The sequence below is a fragment of the Rhamphochromis sp. 'chilingali' genome, assembly GCF_963969265.1.
Source record: "Rhamphochromis sp. 'chilingali' genome assembly, chromosome: 3".
In the NCBI taxonomy this organism is placed as follows: domain Eukaryota; kingdom Metazoa; phylum Chordata; class Actinopteri; order Cichliformes; family Cichlidae; genus Rhamphochromis; species Rhamphochromis sp. 'chilingali'.
This window is the reverse complement of record NC_137931.1, coordinates 4,418,090-4,433,004: the sequence shown is the minus strand read 5'-3', so window position 1 is coordinate 4,433,004 and position 14,915 is coordinate 4,418,090. Positions and strand designations below refer to the sequence as shown.

The 14,915-nt window shown below is 41.5% G+C and overlaps 1 protein-coding gene across 1 annotated transcript in view; it reads left to right on the top strand.

Moving 5' to 3' along the window:
• The window catches only part of LOC308394299 (uncharacterized protein), a 1,060,216-nt gene that overhangs the window by 855 nt on the left and 1,044,446 nt on the right, over window positions 1-14,915 (top strand). The window contains exons 2-4 of the mRNA XM_080878552.1: window positions 3,162-3,443; window positions 7,830-9,600; window positions 9,680-9,853. Coding sequence (XP_080734678.1) covers window positions 3,170-3,443; window positions 7,830-9,600; window positions 9,680-9,853 — 2,219 coding nt within the window. The 5' untranslated portion in view covers window positions 3,162-3,169. The remainder of the gene's footprint in view (window positions 1-3,161; window positions 3,444-7,829; window positions 9,601-9,679; window positions 9,854-14,915) is intronic.

The following is a 14,915-nucleotide window of genomic DNA, read 5'->3' as shown; positions in this document are numbered from 1 at the left end:
AACTCACTCATACCGTCTCTGTCCACGGTGTATAGGTTTAGCCTACTCTCATGCTTGTGTCTCTACGCAGCTGTCCAGGAATTGTATCAATATGATGTTGCCACAAATGCGTAATTCGTTGCCACGTTATACCCATTTCGTGCTCTCGAAAATAGTATTTCGAGGGTATTTTGTGGCCACAATTTATTTATTTTTGGACCATGTCATCAGAGGGGCTCCGTACAATTCAGGTACTATTATTATACTATTAGTGTTAATTGTACTTTCTGCAGTGTTTAAATGATTACATATACACACAGTTACTGTCCCTCCACACATACGACTTGGTTCTCCTTCTATGCCCCAGCTTTGTTTACTTTTTCCCACCGAGGCTTCTAGACTTCTGATTGGCCAGCATTTCTGCACGGTTAGGAATATATCTCCACCTGTTGCTTTGGCATGTTCCTAGCAGTGTTTTCCTTCATTTCTGCCTTTACGTGTGGACGGGATTATTTTTGAAAACAAAAACGGAAAATCTCCGTTCTCAAAAATACCCGTGTACGTGTGGACGTAGCCTCAGTCTATGTATTTACTGCTTTGTGGTGAAGGTCCGTGTCTCATGTCAGTGTGTTTAGTTTGCGTTTCCTCTGTCTCATCTTGTCAATCACTCCCAGCTGTGTCCTGGGACATTTTAGACCTTCTTCAGAATACTGTATATACTATGGGCATCATGGTGCTGATCCAGAATCCTTACATTATTATTTATTACTAGAGCTACAATAATAAAGCAATGAGGAGGGGGAAGTAATAAATATGAAATAATGTATTTATGATGATTCCATTTGTTTCACTATCCACTCTGTGCAGGGCAAAGCTTATTACATGTATAGAGATACAATCATTTTACTGCTGTAAAATCCAAATTTTGTCTTATTTAAAATATAAATCTAATATAATCTGCATCTTAATGTATGTTCTTTAAAATACAGCGTGTTTTTAATATATTATAATTATAATAATGCATAATTATGTGGACATGTATATTAGATCGTTTTTTAGTGAAATATAATCCCCCCAGAAGGGCAGGAAATGCTCTGTAACTTACTTTAAAACTAAATATGTTCACTAAAACGGTGACAGAGCTACAGACCCATGACAGCCTTACACAGGTAGCCAGCAGCTATGACCAGCACTACATGTGCAGTTAATAAAAGGACAGGTAATGTTTGTCACGCTGTTGCACACACAGCACGCTCGTTTGTTTCAGTTCGTCAAATTGCCACAAGACAACTTACCAACGTGTACGTAATAAGCTAATACTCCTGGGTGCTACACACTACAGTGTACGCTGTACAGCTACTTACTGGTTTTGTCGCATCAGTCTGTGTCTCTGAGTTAACTTGTGTTTCTCCTACAGCTCCGGACCGCAAAAGATGCGCGTGCTCTTTGTGAGCTCGTTCCCGGCTCGTAACCAGCGCGTTCTGCCGTCGAGGGCGATCATTGGTTAAATGTGATCATGTGACTGATGCAAGCCAGATCCTTTTATTTAGCAAAACTGTGATTAATAGTTAAATATTATTGTTGAAGGGCACAGACAGGACTCCGCACGCACACATTAAAAAAAAAATAATACTTTTTTTTTTTAAAAAGTTGCCTCAACAAAAGGGCACCTTGGGCACCCATCAGGAAAGGGGCGGGTGCTCAAGCCCCTCTAGCCCCCCCCCCTCTGCACGTGCCTGTCGCAGAGAACGGGGGTGTGAGAAGACTCCAAAACCTCCCTCCGCCCGCTCATTGTAGTGTTGATGCATGTGTGTTCTAAGGTGCATTTCCCCAGCTTTGGAAAATTCAGAGGCACAGATGAAGCTGGGGTACACAAAAACTGTAAAGCCAGGTGGAAAAGGTTCAGATAAGATGTCTTCCTGTTCCCCCAGTACGTTAAAGGATCCTCTGATCTTGGAATGTTTCTCTCCGACACTCTCCACAATACTAAGGGGTTGGCAGTCCGTTATAATAAAACTCAGGACTGCATGGTCCAGAACAGACTTCCTAGGTGCTTGATTTCAAAATAATAAAACGCATGTTAATTAAAAAATGATGATAAAGCAGTTCAGTGTCAATATAGGCCGACCTGTGTTCATTCTCGGTGTGTTTGTCTCCTCATTTTCATGTTTGGTTCTGTAATGCCTGAACACTGAGGAGGTGCTTTTGATTGTGTAACAAAGCTCAGCAGAATAGAAAATAAATAATTTACACTGCAAGTCACATTGCTGTTTTTCCTATTCTGATAGATTACACTGAAACAAAGACAGACAAACTATTCCCTTATTTGCAGTTAAAAGATCAAAATGATCCCACACAGCAGAAACATTTTTTTTTCTTTCAAGCTCAATTTTGTTATGGAGAGATGTTTTTTTTTTTTTTTGTTTTTTTATCTTTGCGAGAGTAATTTTGGTTTTTTGGGGGGTTTTTTGGTGGCGACTCATCCCATTGACAGATGCAGATGCGGTACCTTTTAAACACAGTTTAGCGCGTTGGTAATGAGCGATACAGCAGCTGTATCGATCACGTGACTTTTTCTTAAAGCGACACACGCACCGATACAGGTTTCGCTCTGTGAGCTTGATACAAGCGTCGGTGCATCAGTGTTGCTGGACCCATCACTACTATATAGTGATGTGTTGTGGTGCTTTGCTCCCACCCCTTGTGTTCCGTGTTTTCGTCTTCCCTTCGTGTAATTCTTCATATTCGTGTACTGTTAGTTTTCCCAGTTTAGGTTTTTGCTTAGTTTCCATGCTCACCTTCGCCATTTCTGTTTGTATCACCATGTGATGAATAAACTCACTTGCATCTGAGCTGCCTGCATAAAGGGTCCTTTAATAATTTACACACGGCTCGCAAACCGTGACAAAAACACTGGAAAAATTGGGCTGTTCTAAAACGTTTGACGGGTAGTGTATATATTTAGTTTATATATTTTCTTTATTTATAATAGTTTGTTTTATATTGTAGCAAAGTGTTACTTGGATACTTCTCTATGTGCTTCTTCATGTGCAATTTTGTTGCATTCTGAGCCTTAGAAATTTATTGTGATGAACTGCTGTTAGAATCAAGTTAAATTCTGATAAATCAGACAATTACCTCTCCAGCTGTTGTTACAGTCTTTGTTTATCGGGTCCTTACAGGGTAAAAGATGACGACACCTAAAGAAATCCTTCTGGGGACTTTGAAGGATTTGGGACGTGATGACTTTGAAGAATTTAAGTGGCATCTGAAGAACGGGTCTGTAGAAGGTTTACCAGCAATCCCAGTGAGTAAACTGGAGAATGCAGAGAGGACGGACATAGTGGATCTGATGTTTGATACCTACTCTATCAACACTTTTGAAGTTGCTAAAAATCTTTTGGGGAGGATAAACAGGAATGATCTGTTGGAGAATTTAAATAAAACCATCCCAGAACCCACAGGTAAGTCAGGGAATGACTAAACAAAAAACACATAAACAATAAAAACCTTAGTTAACATTACACAGGTGCCATTAAAATCTATATAAATAATAAATCCAAAACACTTGCCAACACTTTCAGGAGTGAGAGACTGCAGAAAGCCAACAGTTTGTGTTTTATGCATCTGCACAAATAACCTCCTGTGTACACATGAATATCTGCTCTTTGGGTTGGTTTGATTAAAATGGGACCAGCAGCAGGTTTTCTGCCCATTTTACAGATTTATATTGTGAGATTGGTTTTAGAGCTGTTTTATCAACATAAATGAGGCGACAACAACAGTTTGGGACACGTCACAAATATGATCAAAGTGCTTTCTCTTAAATCTATTTACCAGTTGAAGGTAAAGTTTAAAAAATGGCTGCCATTTCTTTCTGCTGTTTGGAGACCCAAACAAAAAAATGCCCACACAGTAAATGCTTTTTATTATGGTTGATAAACAGGACACTAAGGTGATTGGTCAAAGGTTTGAGGAAAGCCACAGTTCTCCTTATTTGACTGAAATCCACCATTTCAGCTCATGTTTTTTCTTCTGCAGCTTTCTGGGAGATTCCACTTCAGCCTTCTGCTGGCAACGCTCCCATTACCAAGCTTCCCTTAGGCAGCATCATTAGAAGACATAGCATACATTTACACTGCTATGCAGATGATACCCAGCTCCATCTGTCCATGAAGTCAGATAACACACACCAATGAGTTAAACTGCAGGAATGTCTTAAAGACATAAAGACCTGGATGGCCGCTAACTTTCTGCTTCTTAATTCAGATCAAACTGAGGTTATTGTACTCGGCCCTGAAAATCTTAGAAATATGGTATCTAAGCAGATTCTTACTCTGGATGGCATTACCTTGGCCTCCAGTAACGCTGTGAGGAACCTTGGAGTCATTTTTGACCAGGACATGTCCTTCAACGCACATATTAAACAAATATGCAAGACTGCTTTCTTCCATTTGTGCAACATCTCTAAAGTTAGAAATATCCTGTCTCAGAGTGACGCTGAAAAACTAGTTCTGTCATGGTCCTGGGTCGTTCAGCGTTTTGTTTCATTTTTGGTATCACCTTGTGTACTTTGTGTTAATTCTGATTTTGTATTAGTTCTTAGGTTGATCTCTACCTGTATCTTTCCTCTGTGTTCTGTTCGTGTCCCCGAGTTTGTGTTGTAAAACAGTCTGTTTCCTGTTTTACTTTGAAGGTTTGTGTCTCGTCTTGTGAATTAGGATCAGCTGTGCTCCCCTCCTGTGTGTCATTCCCTCATTACCTTGTGTGTATTTATAGTATGTGTCTGCCTGTGTTCCTCGTTGTGTCGTCTGCATTACTGTGTTAATCAGTGTTACTACTCGTCTCTCTATCCAGCCTTCTTTGTGTCATCTCTGTGTATTCCCCGCTGTCCTTATGTTTTCAGGTTTGTCTGTTACAGTGGCTTGCAAAAGTATTCGGCCCCCTTGAACTTTTCCACATTTTGTCACATTACAGCCACAAACATGAATCAGTTTTATTTGAATTCCAGGTGAAAGACCAACACAAAGCGGTGCACACGTGAGAAGTGGAATGAGAATCATACATGACTCCAAACATTTTTTACAAATAAATAACTGCAAAGTGGGGTGTGCGTAATTATTCAGCCCCCTTTGGTTTGAGTGCAGTCAGTTGCACATAGACGTTGCCTGATGAGTGCTAATGACTAAATAGAGTGCACCTGTGTGTAATCGAACAAGGCCGAACAAGGAGAGCGCTGATCCGAAATGCAGCCAAGAGGCCCATGGTGACTCTGGACGAGCTGCAGAGATCTACAGCTCAGGTGGGGGAATTATTAGTCGTGCACTGCACAAAGTTGGCCTTTATGGAAGAGTGGCAAGAAGAAAGCCATTGTTAACAGAAAACCATAAGAAGTCCCGTTTGCAGTTTGCCACAAGCCATGTGGGGGACACAGCAAACATGTGGAAGAAGCTGCTCTGGTCAGATGAGACCAAAATGGAACTTTTTGTTCAAAATGCTCTGTGTGGAAAACTAACACTGCACATCACTCTGAACACACCATCCCCACTGTCAAATATGGTGGTGGCAGCATCATGCTCTGGGGGTGCTTCTCTTCAGCAGGGACAGGGAAGCTGGTCAGAGTTGATGGGAAGATGGATGGAGCCAAATACAGGGCAATCTTGGAAGAAAACCTCTTGGAGTCTGCAAAAGACTTGAGACTGGGGCGGAGGTTCCCCTTCCAGCAGGACAACGACCCTGAACATAAAGCCAGGGCAACAATGGAGTGGTTTAAAACAAAACATATCCATGTGTTAGAACGGCCCAGTCAAAGTCCAGATCTAAATCCAATCAGGAGTCTGTGGCAAGATCTGAAAACTGCTGTTCACAAACGCTGCCCATCTAATCTGCCTGAGCTGGAGCTGTTTTGCAAAGAAGAATGGGCAAGAATTTCAGTCTGTAGATGTGCAAAGCTGATAGAGACAGACCCTAAAAGACTGGCAGCTGTAACTGCAGCAAAAGCTGGTTCTACAAAGTATTGACTCAGGGGGCTGAATAATTACGCACACCCCACTTTGCAGTTATTTATTTGTACAAAATGTTTGGAATGATGTATGATTTTCGTTCCACTTCTCACGTGTGCACCACTTTGTGTTGGTCTTTCACCTGGAATTCCACTAACATTGATTCATGTTTGTGGCTGTAATGTGACAAAATGTGGAAAAGTTCAAGGGGGCCGAATACTTTTGCAAGCCACTGTAGTTTTTCCAGTTTAGGTTTATGTTTAGTTCTGCCCTCACCTTGGTTTGTTCACTGTAAATAAAACCTCACTCGCATCTCCACCACTGTCTGCAACTTGGGTCCTCATTTAACTCCACCGCACGACTGCTGCCCCAGCCGTGACAAGTTTATGCATTTATTACGTCAAGGCTGGATGACTGTAATTCATTATTATCAGCAAGTCCTAAAAACTCGCTGAAAAGCCTTCAGTTAATCCAAAATGCTGCAGCAAGAGTCCTGACAGGGACTAGAAAGAGAGAGCAGATTTCTCCTGTATCGACTTCCTGTTAAATCCAGAATTCAAAATCCTGCTCCTCACATACAAGGTCTTAAATAATCAGGCCCCATCTTATCTTAATGACCTTGTAGTACCATATCACCCTATTAGAGCACTTCGCTCTCGCTCTGCAGGCCTACTTGTTGTTCACAGAGTATTTAAAAGTAGAATGGGAGGCAGAGCCTTCAGTTTTCAGGACCCAAAAAGATAGTTGGGGTTTTTTCTGTTGTATTATTGTAGGTTCTTTATCTTACAATATAAAGCACATTGGGGTGACTGTTGTTGTTATTTGGAGGAATTAAAAAAAAAACTTTTATACTTGAAATTCTTTCATTTATTCTACATATTTATTCATCACTGGCTCCATAGTGTTGTTTATGTAATATGTGAAATGTTGCTAGTATTGATTTGGTGCTGTATAAATAAACACAATTAAATCAAATGTGTCTCTATAAAACCTGCCCTCAGTTATAACCCAAGTGTCAGGGCTCAATGGCTCATGAAAAGGAATGGAGTCAAGCACAGAACCAAAAAACGGAGGCTGAGTGACTTTTAACAGAAATGTATTTTACTAGATTTCTTGACGGAGAAAGCTGAATCACGGCTAAATTCAACAGCAAGCGAGGTATTATGAGAAGTGCAGAGCTGAGGCCAGAACATAAGCTGAGGCAGGTCAAAGGAACAACAGGGGCAGAAACGGGCGAATAGAAACTATCCAGGATCACTGGAACAAAGGAGATAATAATCAGAGTGGTCCACAGTGTAGTGAATGAGTCCAAGATTTAAAAACTAAGAGGTGTTACGTGGCTGCAGGTGGAGATCAGCTGGAGGAGGAGATGAATTAAATCTGGGTACAGAGTGAGATGTGGGTGCACAGGGAGGCAGGCAGGTGAGGATGGCAGTTTGCAAGAGTGAGTTTTCCCAGCAGTGGCAGGCCAGAATCCTGAGGCGTGACTTATGGCGAGAGTTGGAAGATGTATCCAGGTGCCGACTAGGGAACAGGAAAAGAGGGTTACGCGAAACAAGCTGAGGAGCACAAGACAAAATGTGAGGCAGAGAACTGACTGTGCTAAGCACACAATCTGGAGAAGGTTCATTGTGAGTGCTGCTCATAGATACTGCCGGAGTAATTGGCAACAGGTGAGGAGCACGGAGGAGTGAGGAGGGCTCCACCCAGGCGAGGAGAGCTGATGCTGTGGAAAGTTACTCAGACTCACCCGGATCATGACACCAAGAGTCCAGTGAACTGAACACATAACCACAGTAACCAGAATGCAGTTTTCTCATTTGTGTCATTTGCTGTTTATTCATGCAGAGATTCTCACTGAGTGTCAGCTCAAACTCAAGTCAGACCTGAAGCAGAAGTTCCAGTGTGTGCTCGAGGGGATTTCTACAACAGAAAACCCGACCCTCCTGAGTCAGATCTACACAGAGCTCTACATCACAGGGGGAGGGACTGCAGAGGTCAATGATGAACATGAGGTCAGACAGATTGAAACAGCATCCAGGAAACCAGACAGACCAGAAACAACCATCAGACAAGAAGACATCTTTAAACTCCCACCTGGAAGAGATAAACCAATCAGAACAGTGCTGACAATGGGAGTGGCTGGCATTGGGAAAACAGTCCTAACACAGAAGTTCACTCTGGACTGGGCTGAAGACAAAGCCAACCAGGACATCCAGTTCATGTTTCCATTCACTTTCAGAGAGCTGAATCTGCTGAAAGAGGAAAAGTTCAGCTTGGTGGAACTTGTTCATCACTTCTTTACTGAAACCAAAGAAGCAGGAATCTACATCTTTGAAGACTTCCAGGTTGTGTTCATCTTTGATGGTCTGGATGAGTGTCGACCTCCTCTGAACTTCCACAAAACTACAATCCTGACTGACCCTAGAAAGTCCACCTCAGTGGATGTGCTGCTGATAAACCTCATCAGGGGGAAACTGCTTCCCTCTGCTCGCCTCTGGATAACCACACGACCTGCAGCAGCCAATCAGATCCCTCCTGACTGTGTTGGCGTGGTGACAGAGGTCAGAGGGTTCACTGACCCACAGAAGGAGGAGTACTTCAGGAAGAGATTCAGAGATGAGGAGCAGGCCAGCAGCATCATCTCCCACATCAAGACATCACGAAGCCTCCACATCATGTGCCACATCCCAGTCTTCTGCTGGATCACTGCTACAGTTCTGGAGTTTGTCATGAAGAACAAAGAGAGCAAAGATCTGCCTAAGACTCTCACAGAGCTCTACCTACGCCTTGTGCTATTTCACCTAAAAACGAAGGACATCAAGTATGATGGAGGAGCTGAGACAGAGTCGTGCAGGAAGATCATTGAGTCTCTGGGAAAACTGGCCTTTGATCAGCTGCAGAAAGGAAACCTGATCTTCTATGAATCAGACCTGACAGAGTGTGGCATCGATATCAGAGCAGCCTCAGTGTACTCAGGAGTGTTCACACAGATCTTTAAAGCTGATGAGTGTCACATGTTCAACAACGTTGTTTACTGTTTCGTCCATCTGAGCATTCAGGAGTTCTTTGCTGCTCTTCATGTCTATCTGACCTTCATCAACTCTGGAGTCAACCTGCTTAAGAAACAATCTCCTCTCTTTAAAATCTTCCAGAAAACACTTACTGTAAAAGACTTCTACCAGAGTGCTGTGGACAAAGCCTTAGAGAGTCCAAATGGACACCTGGACTTGTTCCTCCGCTTCCTCCTGGGTCTTTCACTGCAGACCAATCAGGATCTCCTATGCATGCTGACACAGACAGGAAGTAGCTCACAGACCAATCAGGAAACAGTTCACTACATCAAGAAGAAGCTCAGTGGGAAACTGTCTGCAGAGAAAAGCATCAACCTGTTCCACTGTCTGAATGAACTGGATGATCGTTCTCTAGTGGAGGAGATCCAACAGTCCCTGAGATCAGGACGTCTCTCCACAGATCAACTGTCTCCTGCTCAGTGGTCGGCTCTGGTCTTCATCTTACTGTCATCAGATCTGGATGAGTTCAACCTGGAGAAATACTCCCGTTCAGAGGAGGCATTTTTGAAGCTGCTGCCAGTGGCCAAAGCATCCAAGAAAGTGCTGTAAGTGAATCTATGAACAAATATGTTTAATAATGCTAGATGAATAAAAGAATATGTCTCCATTGTTATTCTTCCTCAGGCTGAGAGATTGTAAACTCTCAAAAAGAAGCTTTGAAGCTTTGTCTGAAATTCTCAGCTCCCCATCCAATCATCTGAGAGAGCTGGACCTGAGCTCGGACAAACTGCAGGATTCAGAATTGGATTTGCTGTGTGTTGGACTAAAGAGTCCTGACTGTAAACTTGAAACTCTCAGGTAAGGATACAGACGTTTTGACACTTTTTGACTCTTAAATCTGTAAGTTTATCTTGATGTGGACGTTCAAAGTCAGCACAATTTTCCTTTTAAGTTCCTGAGTTTATATTTTTGACTGTCAGGTTGTCTGGACAGATGTTTTTATTTTATTTTATTTTTTTACTTGTCCCTAAAGTCAGAACTAAACCCACATGTAGATGACTTTCTGTTACTGGAGCAGCCTTCCTGAAGACAGCAGTGTGTTTTCATGCTTTTAAAGCCAAACTCACCTTTCAGACCTGGCTTTCATTTATTATCTATTTTTGTTTGTTTATTATATATTTATTTCTACTGTTTAACTACTGCTCACATCTTTTATCCTCCTTTTTAATTGTTCATTTCTTTTTACCCAGTGTTTCTATATTGCACTTTGTATTTGTCTATATTTATCATGCACTACTTTGCTCATTTATTGTTTGGTTTTAATGTTATTAAATTCCAGTTCTTTTGGTATTCGTTATGGCCAAAAAGACACGGCTCAAAAGTGGTCTTTTTACTTTTTAAGTTATTAAATTTGTAACTGTAGTGATTTGTGTGTGTGACAGAGAGGCACTGCCAGGGATTTTTGACACAAGTTGTTCTTGTAAAATCAGTCTGTGAAGGTTCTCAGACATCCAGGTCACCGTAGTGTAAGGAGCTTGGAAAGAAAAGCGTCTGGACTTCTTTAAGTTTCCTTGAAGATGTTTCACCTCTTATGAGAGAAGCGTCTTCAGTTCTAAGGGTCAAATGGTGGAGTGGGGCAGTCAGTGAAAGGGCAATGGTAGTGTCTCAGGGTTTGTATGTTTGGGGGGTTCAGAGGGAAAAGATGAATGCAGGTCTGGAGTTGGTGTGTGAGAGCAGGGAGTGAATCTGATCAAACATGAGTGTCATGAAGCCTGTTTGCAGTTATTTGCACTGTTTTCCACTCTGGATGTTGTTTCTGTTCAGCTGTGAGTATAAAAGGCTCCATTCTACAACCTGTTTGTGTTAGTTGTTCAATAGAAACATTATTTTGTGCTGATGTTGCACTTCTTTTATTCACAACCAGAGTTTTTGAAGTCTGCATAAAAATGATTTAAATGACTTTTGAATATTACTTTAAATACTTAGATTTAAAGTTCTGAAAAAAGTTTAAATACAAAGATCAGTATTGTCTAATGTTTTGGCTGCAGTGTGTTTTTGCAGACAGGTATAACAGAACAGCTTTAGTGTTTAGATTTTTTAAACTTGAGTATGAACTTATACAAAATGCAGCAAGATATTAAAAAAAAAGTGGCATCGTTCCATCTCTGCTTTGATTAGAGACACAGCTCTAATCAAAGAGGTGGTCCGCTTGCCTCCGCCCCAGAGAGAAGGGTTACATCTCCTGGGTTTAGGTGTTTTCCAATTTGTCATCATTTTGAAAAGTTTACATTTCTTCAGTGTTGAGCAGCAGAAATGAGACTTTCCTATCAGAGGTCATTTTTGAAAAAATGAGGTAAATCAACCATGAAAACCATGAATCAACATGTGAACATGGCATGGCAAAATACATTTATATTAAACATCGATTCAGGATTGAATGAATCAACATCGTTTTATTCAAATTAAAACCATTTAAATGGGAACATGAATTTTTTACAGCCGCCTCTAATGCTGGGTAATGTCAGCTGGTCCATGTGCAGCTGGCTGTGAGGCTCAGGGAGCGTCTACAAAGTGCAACACTGAAAGAACATCATCCATAAATATTGAGTAAGAACTGGACTCTCATACAGCGAGACTCAAATGCCTTTAAACATCAGCTTATCCTGCTGATCCAAGTCCAACACTGAGTTTGTAAAAACATGTTTGTCAATCATTTTGTTTGGTTTCTGAGGAAAAAGATTCAATAAGTTGCTGCTAATACACAACATTTCATCATATTTCCTCATAACCCTCTTTTGTCTGACCACTTGATCCCATTTGAATTTGCAATAAAGGATCCACAGAGTTTGGTGACAATAATGACAGTAGATGTTTGTGTGAAAGTGCTGGAAGCAAATGAGTGTGTGATGTTCTTTCAGTGTTGCACTTTGTAGACGCTCCCTGAGCACTGGTCTCACAGCCAGCTGCACATAGAGACCAGTGTTGTTAGTCCAGGTCAGAAGATGACTTGTTGGAATGAAAATGAGCTTGTAGTTTGTCTGCTTTAATAATGTGACTGGGAAAAGGTGTTGGACTTCAAATATGTCCATTTCTGTCACACTTCACCTTTAAAAGTGAAGCCATGTGGTTCCTGGAAGGAAAAACACGACTTTTTCAAGTCTTTGTCCTGTTTTTTTGAGAAATGTACGACTTTAATGTGAAACATTCAGAGTTTTTTCTCTTGTTGTGTTTGTTTGAAGCTGCTTCCTGTTGGCTTCAGCTGTTTGGAGTTTCCATTTTCTAAACTTCTACATTCTGAACCTTCTTCAGCTCTGAACAGATGATGAAACACTGAATGATTTCAAGCACTTTGTCTAATAAACTTACATCTTTCATTCTTTATACAGATTGAGGGACTGTGGTTTGTCAGAGATCAGCTGTGATTATCTGGCAGCAGCACTGAAGTCCAACCCCTCCCATCTGAGAGAGCTGGACCTGAGCTTCAACAACAAGCTGCAGGATCCAGGAGTGAAGCATCTGTGTGGTTTCCTGGAGAGTCCAGGATGTAAACTTGAAACTCTGAGGTCAGTCAGCATGTTTTAGTTGTGCTGAGATGAATATGATGTGAAAGTTGTGCTGACACTAAACTGCAGACATCAGGCTGATATTATACTGATCCACACTGAGGATCTTCATGGTAAAGTCTGTTTTCTTCTTCTCTGGTTTAGTCCATTGACTGCAGCAGAACAATGTTCACATTTCAAACAGTGATACTCAACGTATGGCCCGCGGCCCACACGCGGCCTGCCCACCTTTCCTGATTCAGAGAGAGGGGACCCTGATTAACTGTGTAGCTTCTTCCTCACAGTTCTAAGTATCAGACACAACAATGAATAATCCACAGCTGACTGTCTTTAGAGGGTCAAAGGTCACGGCACACAGCAGACAGTCAGAAATATTCTAACTCTGATCATTTATCAGTTGTGACACTGTGAGACTTGATCAGAGGTGTGATCATCACAGCAGAGGCCTTTGTGTCAAAGTCACTGAGGATCAAACAGAAACACATGAAGCAGATTTTCCTCTTCTGGCTTTTTATAGCAGATAACCTTCAAAATATTCTGCAGTCGATCAAAAACTGAAGCAAACCATGAAGCAACATGTGAACATGAGCTGATGCTGCTGAAGTGAAGCAAAGTTACAGAGGTTTGATTACAGACACAGCTGAGAGTTTGTAATCTGTCATCATTTTAAAAAGTTTCCATGGAACAGCAGAAATGAGGCTTTACTGTCAGAGGCCGACAGCACTGAACACAACAGCAGACTGGTGGCTAATAAACAGTGAATGATGCAGAAACAGATGTTTGAAGCTGTTCTTGGAGTACACTGAGAGAGAGAGAGCTGTGCAGGCAGGAACAGCCAAAGTCAGAGAGAATTCATGAGCATATTGATCAAACGTGAAGCAGAGTTTGGATCTTCTTTTGCTGCTGCTTCACTCAGTTTTGGTTGGAGACAGATGAAACCTGCAGCTTCAGGATCTGTGAGCTGTCCGCTTTCAGCCCCGACGGCGTGTCCGTGTACGTGCCGTCGAGTGAACGATCCACGCTCTGTGTTTCCATCTTTGTGTGTTTAGCTGCTCTCATTTACTGTTTTATCTGTTTGCTGCTTGTTGAAATAGTTTGTGAGCTTTAACCTGAGATTCTGGCAAAATACATTTATATTAAACATCGATTCAGGATTGAATGAATCAACATCGTTTTATTCAAATTAAAACCATTTAAATGGGAACATGAATTTTTTACAGCCGCCTCTAATGCTGGGTAATGTCAGCTGGTCCATGTGCAGCTGGCTGTGAGGCTCAGGGAGCGTCTACAAAGTGCAACACTGAAAGAACATCATCCATAAATATTGAGTAAGAACTGGACTCTCATACAGCGAGACTCAAATGCCTTTAAACATCAGCTTATCCTGCTGATCCAAGTCCAACACTGAGTTTGTAAAAACATGTTTGTCAATCATTTTGTTTGGTTTCTGAGGAAAAAGATTCAATAACTTGCTGCTAATACACAACATTTCATCATATTTCCTCATAACCCTCTTTTGTCTGACCATTTGATCCCATTTGAATTTGCAATAAAGGATCCACAGAGTTTGGTGACAATAATGACAGTAGATGTTTGTGTGAAAGTGCTGGAAGCAAATGAGTGTGTGATGTTCTTTCAGTGTTGCACTTTGTAGACGCTCCCTGAGCACTGGTCTCACAGCCAGCTGCACATAGAGACCAGTGTTGTTAGTCCAGGTCAGAAGATGACTTGTTGGAATGAAAATGAGCTTGTAGTTTGTCTGCTTTAATAATGTGACTGGAAAAAGGTGTTGGACTTCAAATATGTCCATTTCTGTCACACTTCACCTTTAAAAGTGAAGCCATGTGGTTCCTGGAAGGAAAAACACGACTTTTTCAAGTCTTTGTCCTGTTTTTATGAGAAATGTACGACTTTAATGTGAAACATTCAGAGTTTTTTCTCTTGTTGTGTTTGTTTGAAGCTGCTTCCTGTTGGCTTCAGCTGTTTGGAGTTTCCATTTTCTAAACTTCTACATTCTGAACCTTCTTCAGCTCTGAACAGATGATGAAACACTGAATGATTTCAAGCACTTTGTCTAATAAACTTACATCTTTCATTCTTTATACAGATTGAAGAGCTGTGGTTTGTCAGAGATCAGCTGTGATTATCTGGCAGCAGCACTGAAGTCCAACCCCTCCCATCTGAGACAGCTGGACCTGAGCTTCAACAACAAGCTGCAGGATCCAGGAGTGAAGCATCTGTGTGGTTTCCTGGAGAGTCCAGGATGTAAACTTGAAACTCTGGGGTCAGTCAGCATGTTTTAGTTGTGCTGAGATGAATATGATGTGAAAGTTGTGCTGACACTAAACTGCAGACAT